Source organism: Erythrolamprus reginae, chromosome Z (genome assembly GCF_031021105.1).
Source record: "Erythrolamprus reginae isolate rEryReg1 chromosome Z, rEryReg1.hap1, whole genome shotgun sequence".
Taxonomy (NCBI): domain Eukaryota; kingdom Metazoa; phylum Chordata; class Lepidosauria; order Squamata; family Dipsadidae; genus Erythrolamprus; species Erythrolamprus reginae.
In genome coordinates this window covers 97,410,045-97,417,295 of record NC_091963.1, presented here as the reverse complement: position 1 = coordinate 97,417,295, position 7,251 = coordinate 97,410,045, and the positions used below count along the sequence as shown (strand labels likewise).

Genomic DNA, 7,251 nt, shown 5'->3' with positions numbered 1-7,251 from the left:
TTGAGTGATTCCTAATATGATTTGATTGCTTATATGTACCCAGACTATCATTAAATGTTGTACCTCATGATTCTTGGAAAATGTATCTTTTCCTTTATGTACACTGAGAGAATATGCACCGAGACAAATTCCTTGTATGTCCAATCACACTTGGCCAATAAAGAATTCTAATCTATTCGATTCGATTCGATTCCATTCCATTCCACTCCACTCTAATTAAGGAGGAAACACATTCCCACCAACCTCCAGACAAAACGACTTCCTGTCCGTGATCCCTTTTCCCTCCCTTTCCTTTCCTTTCCTTTCTTTTCCTTCCTTCCTTCCTTCCTTCCTTCCTTCCTTCCTTCCCTCTCTCTTCCACTCTTCAGCTCCTAACCCTGAGTTTGAGGAATTGGCTCAGGGATCATTCTCCGCCCCTTTTGCCTTTGCTCTGGCAAAGGGGTGGGTCTAGACAACTTCTTCAGAAGCTAACAGCTTCTGAAGAACCACTGCCTCGCCTAAGTCGTATATGTTTGGGTCAGCCCAAGAGGGATAAAAGCCCGGCGGCTGGATGGAGCTGCTCAGAGTGCCCATTGTGCCAACATGAGTTGCCTAACCTTCCGCGCGACCTCCCTACTTGTCCTCTTCCTACTGCTTGCCGGGAGCGCCTTGCAGACCCAAGGTAAGCTGATTTCTGATCCCAGGCAGCGAGCTGCACGTACGAAGGCGAACGGACAACTATCTTCCATCCTGGGCTGCCTGACAGCTTTGCGCTTTGCGCTGGCAGCCGCTAGTAATACTCGCTGCCCTTGGGCGAAGCGGGATTTCTGAGGGGTAAGAACGCGTACAACTGTGGCTAATGGAATCCTTCCCCACCGCCGCGGGAGGTTGTGAGCGCAAAGGCGACGCAGGGAGCCCGACGAACTCCACTCGTTCTTCGGACTCCCTGGCGATTTCTCTGCAACTCTATCCACTTGCTTAGAGGTACGTCGCCTGGTAGTCTGATCGCAGAGAACTTTGAAGAAGGCAGAATCCAGTTTCCCAGCCGCACATGCACGGAACAAACTCTTGTAGGGGCATCTTGTCTCTAGGGAATGTTTTGTGCTTCGAAGATGATTGTACACTACAGTCGTCAGATTTCAAGTGCTTTCTGTTTTCATTTAGTGACGATAGGTAGTGCAATTCGAATATGAGAACATAGAAAATTTAGCACTAGGTATCTGAAGGATCTCAATACTAGAGGGAGGGAGCGCAAAAGCTCTGTGAACAGAGGGTGATTTGGAGGCAGAATGGCCCTCCTCTTGGATTGCTGTTGATACCAGAGAAACGAAATAACTTGTTCTTGATGAATCTCTTCTTGAAATTGACATTCACATACAGAATTTAGGACTCGATGAATATTTAAACACATTCACAGTCTTATTTACACATTGAAACGGTTTCAAACTAAAAGTGCAAAACATAAGTTTGAATGAAAAAGCAAATATATTTATCCACCAAAAATTGGTATAACCTTTTCCTCTTTAAAAATCATATGCAATACCATATATCACAATTATAAAAAATACTACAAAGTAAAAATAGTCCATTATTTTGTGTGACAGCTGACTGAGATTATCCAATAATGAAATAATGTAAATTCTAATTTCTGTCAAGGCAAAATAACTTACCCCCCAAATTGGCAACTCTTTTATTAGTAAACAGCTATCACAATACAGTATAATAATTTGAAGGTCGAGTTTTATACCATCAGCACAACAAAAGTTTATAATTTAACTCATTAACAAATGGATCATGTTCAAATAATTCCATAATTATTTTTAGATTAGAATGTAAAATTATCTATTTATTTCTCTTTCTACAAAATAATTTAAACAACATAAAACATTTCAGCATTCTTTCCAAATATTTTTCTTCCTGTCTTTTATTAATTACAGTATTTTGCTAAGCAAATTGAAATAATCTATATTCATATTTCAAAATACATATATTTCTATCATTTGACCACTATTGTTCAACCTTTTATGCCTATGGCAAATGACTCTGGCTGCTCCTTTTATTATTTATTCTTTTGTATATTGTGTATATTTATAACTTTTGTATATTATGTATATTTTAATGTTTTTGCAAGTTTCTTTTTTTATAAAGTAGCTGTGATTTATTTTTTTGGGTGGCAGTTAAAAATATTCATGGCATACTGGTTAAGTTAGGACAGTCTGTAGAATAACTAACAGTAAGTAGCCTGGGTTAAATTGAAAGGCATTACGTAGCCTAAACCCCATAAAAATAGTTAATTCTTCATATCCAAATATCACTACTTTCAGAAAAGGTGGAGCCTCATGTGTGATTTTAAAAAGCTGCTCTGGTTCTCCTGTTCAGGCAATCAAGTTAGCATGAACAGCTGGAATAGAAAAGGTGCAGAAGATGAAAAAAGTGGGGAGAGAATTATCCACATTTTCTTATCAGTTTAGGCATGGTGGTTAGGATATGCTTAGATTATTCTCAGGTAAGGGTGCTGCATCAAAGGGAAAACATAACAATGCAGGTAATAACTGCATAAGCCAGAATTTAAATAGTCTAAAATAAAAAAGAAGACAGAGTGAATTGCATGCTAAATGAATACGATAGTTGGAGTCTGAAAGCTAACAGACTGTGTTAACATTGAGAACAACCACAGAAACCCTTCAGAATACAGTAATATTGTAAATGAAAGTTCTTATTTTCTGTTTTTAATCAATGTTTATTTATTAAGACCAGGTTTCTATAATGATAATGCAAAAATTAAGAGGAACTGAGAAGACTAAAAAAAATGGGATTATGTAATAAAGATATAAATATGGGATGTTAAGATTATACTAATTAAATTAAAAATGAAATATCTCTCAATAAACTTCCAAAAAGAAATACAGGTAGTCCTCGACTTACAACAATTCATTTAGTGACTGTTCAAAGTTACAACAGCACTGAAAAAAGTAACTTGTGACCATTTTTTCCCACTTATGACCATTGTAGCATCCCCATGGTCATGTGATTCAAATTTGGATGCTTGGCAACTGTTTCATATTTATAATGGTTGCAGAGTCCCTATGTCATATGATGTGACAAGTGAGGACAATTGGGAAGTCAGATTCACTTAACAACCAGGCTACTAATTTAACAACTGCAGTGATTCACTTAACAATCATGGCATGAAAAGTTTTAAAAAATGGGGCAAAATTCACTTACCAAATCTTTCACTTAGCAACAAAAATTTGGGCCTTAATTGTCAGGACTACCTATATATGGTTAAAGATCTTGATGCCGTTGCAGTTCTAATATAAGAACAAATTCTTGAAAGCATTTGTGGGATTCATTTATGATTGGTAGGGTAGATTTTGAATTGTTTATCTTCCAGTCAAAGCATTTATCCTTGGAGAATATTTGGTGTTAAATATTCAGTATGGGTCTCCTCATTATACTTGTTAGACAGTGTAGCTAGGGGACAGATTTTGTAATAACTGCATATATATGAGTAGGATTGCATTGTGAGTCTCTGGTTGTTTTTCCTCCACAGCAACAGAATTGCGCTGCAAGTGTCCAAGTGTTGTTTCTCACATAATTTCAACCAGAGACTTTGAGACTATGAAATTCATACCTGAGGGACCACATTGTATTAGGTCTGAAGTCATGTAAGTGTCCAGGGCTGGCCTGCTGCATTTTAGTTACTCTAGGCCCATTAACAGCTATTTGATCTTACTCAGAAACTAATGTTATTCTTTCCACTGTCACAGAGTCACCAAGAAAGATGGGAAAGAAATCTGCCTAAATCCGACAATGCCCTGGGTTCAGATATTTATCCAAAGATTTGTAAAGGTATTTATCAAGATCATTTAGTAGACCTGCATGCAATCCAGCAACAGTAATTGTTTACCAAAGGTAGTGAGATATTTAAGCAACCCAAATAAAGGATTGCGCTTTTTTTGTGTTACAAATTCCTATTTTGTTCAAATTCTATTGCAATATTGCAAAACCAGGTTCACCTGGTGCACCAGTTGCGGCCCTATTTGGACCGGGAGTCACTGCGCACACTCACTCATGCCCTCATCACCTCGAGGCTCGACTACTGCAATGCTCTCTACATGGGGCTACCTTTGAAAAGTGTTCGGAAACGTCAGATTGTGCAAAATGCAGCTGCGAGAGCAATCATGGGCTTCCCCAAATATGCCCATGTTACACCAACACTCTGCAGTCTGCATTGGTTGCCGATCAGTTTCCGGTCACAATTCAAAGTGTTGGTTATGACCTATAAAGCCCTTCATGGCACCGGACCAGATTATCTCAGGAACCGCCTTATGCTGCATGAATCCCAGCGACCAGTTAGGTCCCACAGAGTGGGCCTTCTCCGGGTCCCGTCAACTAAGCAATGTTGTTTGGTTTGACCCAGGGGAAGAGCCTTCTCTGTGGCGGCCCCGGCCCTTTGGAACCAACTCCCCCCAGAGATTAGAATTGCCCCCACCCTCCTCGCCTTTCATAAACTTTTTAAAACCCACTTCTGCCATCAGGCATGGGGGAACTGAGATATTCTTTCCCTCTAGGCATTTACAATTTACGCATGGTATGTCTGTATGTATGTTTGGTTTTTATAATAAGGGTTTTTTTAGTTATTTTAGTATTGGATTGGATTGTTACATGCTGTTTTTATCATTGTTGTTAGCCGCCCCGAGTCTATGGAGAGGGGCGGCATACAAATCCAATTAATAATAATAATAATAATAATAATAATAATAATAATAATAATAATAATGTTTCATACATGTTTGAATACACACAGAGAGAGAGAGATTACAATTGCTGTTAACAATTGTAATATAACTGTAATGTAATCAGCAAGAAAATGTATTTTATACCTAACAAAAGATTTCCTATAAACACAAGATGTGTTTCTGAGATTTTAGGTGCTCCTAAAATCTCCATTAACAAAATGTAGTTAAGGTAAGATGGTTTGTTGCAGGCAGAAATAGTAACAAGGTACATGGACAAGAAAGAAAAAGTTGTATGTGGCTGAGGCAGCTTTGCCCTTTTCTGCTTCTCATGTTTTCAATTATTTCTGGTCTCTTCAAGCGAACTGGTAACTTGTGACACAACACTATTGTTCGGCTATGTAGCAGCAAGAATAAACACTGCATCTGGGAAGAGAGAGACAGAGAAAGAAGAAAAAAATTGGCAGAAGACGACAACCCAAAGACTTAATTATTCCTTTACTTTGTTGTATTTATTATTCAAACATATGTTAATATATTTATTGCTACTTCTCTATATCAGCATTTCTCAACCATGGCTTTGTTAAGATGTGTAGACTTCGACTCCCAGAGTTTCCATACACTTAAAATTCCCGTGGCATGCTCTCATGGCTATCTACATTTCTTCACATCAGATATATACTCAATGCAATCTACATGATCTACTGGTAATCCTCGACTTATAGTCATTTGTTTACTGATTGTTCAAAGTTATATCCCTGAAAAAAGTTACTTACAAGTGATCTTTACGCTTATGACATTGCACCATCCCCGTGGACATGTGATCTGAATGTAGGCACTTGGCAAGGAGCATCTATTCATGATGGCTACAACATCCTGGGATCATATGATCACCATTTGCAATCTTTCCAGCTAATTTCCAGCAAGCTGGATTCACTTGATGACAACATGATTCACTAAACAACTATAATGATTTATTTAATCATAGCAAAAAAGATTATAACTAGTGTTGGGTGAACCGAACTTGCATAGTTCGGGTCCATGCAGAACTTTGTGGTGTTTGGCATACCAAACCCGGACTTTTTAAAAAGTCCGTGTTCAGGTTCGGCATTCGCTCGAACAACGCGGTGGACACCTGTCAGACAATGGCCGGGCTGAGAACGGCGTTGCTGGCCAGGGAGGCAAGAGCGGGCGCACCCATACTGTCAATCACCTTTCCGTCAGCCACTGCCAGAAAGGAGCTGTCGCCCATGTAGTCAGCCCCGTGGGAATGGCCCGTGGGGGAGGAGAAGCTCTCAATCTGCTGGGCCAGGGAACCGGAGGTGCAGGACGGGATGGAGGCGGTTGAAGCGAAGGTCCAGTGTTCAAGTGACATGGAGGCAGCGAGCTCTGGCTTGCCCATCCCATAGAGGCGTCCGATGGGAGGTGAAGCACTGGAGGGGTGTGTATGTCAGGCTCCATCAAACAGGCGATGGCCGGGAGCCACCGAAAATCCCTGCCCCTAGTTCATTCTCATTTCAGAGGCTCCCGGCCATCGCCCATTTGATGGAGCCTGACACTCCCCTCTCCAGTGCTTCACATCCTGTCGGGCAAGAGGGATCGGGAGGCAGGTTCTGGCGCAAGAATTTACGAGCCGCAACAGCAAGCGCAATTTAGCATTCCAGCTCATAGCCCATCGCTGCCTTCCCCTAGTGCTTCATCTCCCGCCGGTCTAGAGGTGTTGGGGTTCGGGTTCGGCGAACCTACCCAAACTCTGATGTAAAGTTCATCTGAACCTGCTCAAACCGAACTTCAACGGGTTCGCCCAACACTAATTATAACTTTGGGCACGTACTCACTTAACAATTGCCTTGCTTAGCAACAGAAATTATGTCTCAACTATGGTCTTAAGTCAATAAGACCATAAAATTACCTCTATGTTACACTTTGAAATTAATGGACATTGATTGCCTTCTTGAATATAATACTAGTTGTGAGCCATAGTTGAATTTATATTTAAAAAGTGGGATATAAAACCGTTAATAAATGCATACCAAAAAAGGTAAGCAGAAAGTTATCTATACCCTATGCTTTCCTTGCCAGCCTTTTTGGGCCCCATTCATTTCAATGGAACTTGCTGAAGGCTAAATGCAACAGCCATGTAAAAGCATTACCACATTTTGACTAATACTTATTTCTATCTGAAGGGGGTAGGTTTTTTTTTAACTTTTAATAACTTTGTAATGTCAATGAGTGCTTTAGAAAGTGTTTCAACATCACAATTTATATGGAAATGTTAAGCAATGCTTTAAAACCACTTAATATTTTTTTAGGTCTTTATTGTTCATCTTGCATTGCCAAATTACTTGGAGGCTTGATGGAGTTATTATTTCTGGAATACAATATATATATATATATATATATATATATATATATATATATATATATATATAATCACAATGAAGTCATGTTGTATAAATCAAACATTTTTTTTTTAAAGGGCAAGTATAAAAGGTGGGAAAAGGGGCAAATGATTAAGGCAGACTATCAGCAA

The 7,251-nt window shown here is 39.4% G+C and overlaps 1 protein-coding gene across 1 annotated transcript; it reads left to right on the top strand.

The window, feature by feature from the left end:
* Positions 1–510: 510 nt before the first annotated feature.
* Positions 511–5,726, top strand: LOC139153026 (interleukin-8-like). Its single transcript, XM_070726541.1, has 4 exons — positions 511–661; positions 3,533–3,647; positions 3,750–3,831; positions 5,080–5,726. The coding sequence occupies exons 1-4, from the start codon at positions 583–585 to the stop codon at positions 5,095–5,097; spliced, it is 294 nt and encodes a 97-aa protein (XP_070582642.1). The 5' UTR covers positions 511–582; the 3' UTR covers positions 5,098–5,726.
* The last annotated feature ends 1,525 nt before the right edge of the window (positions 5,727–7,251 follow it).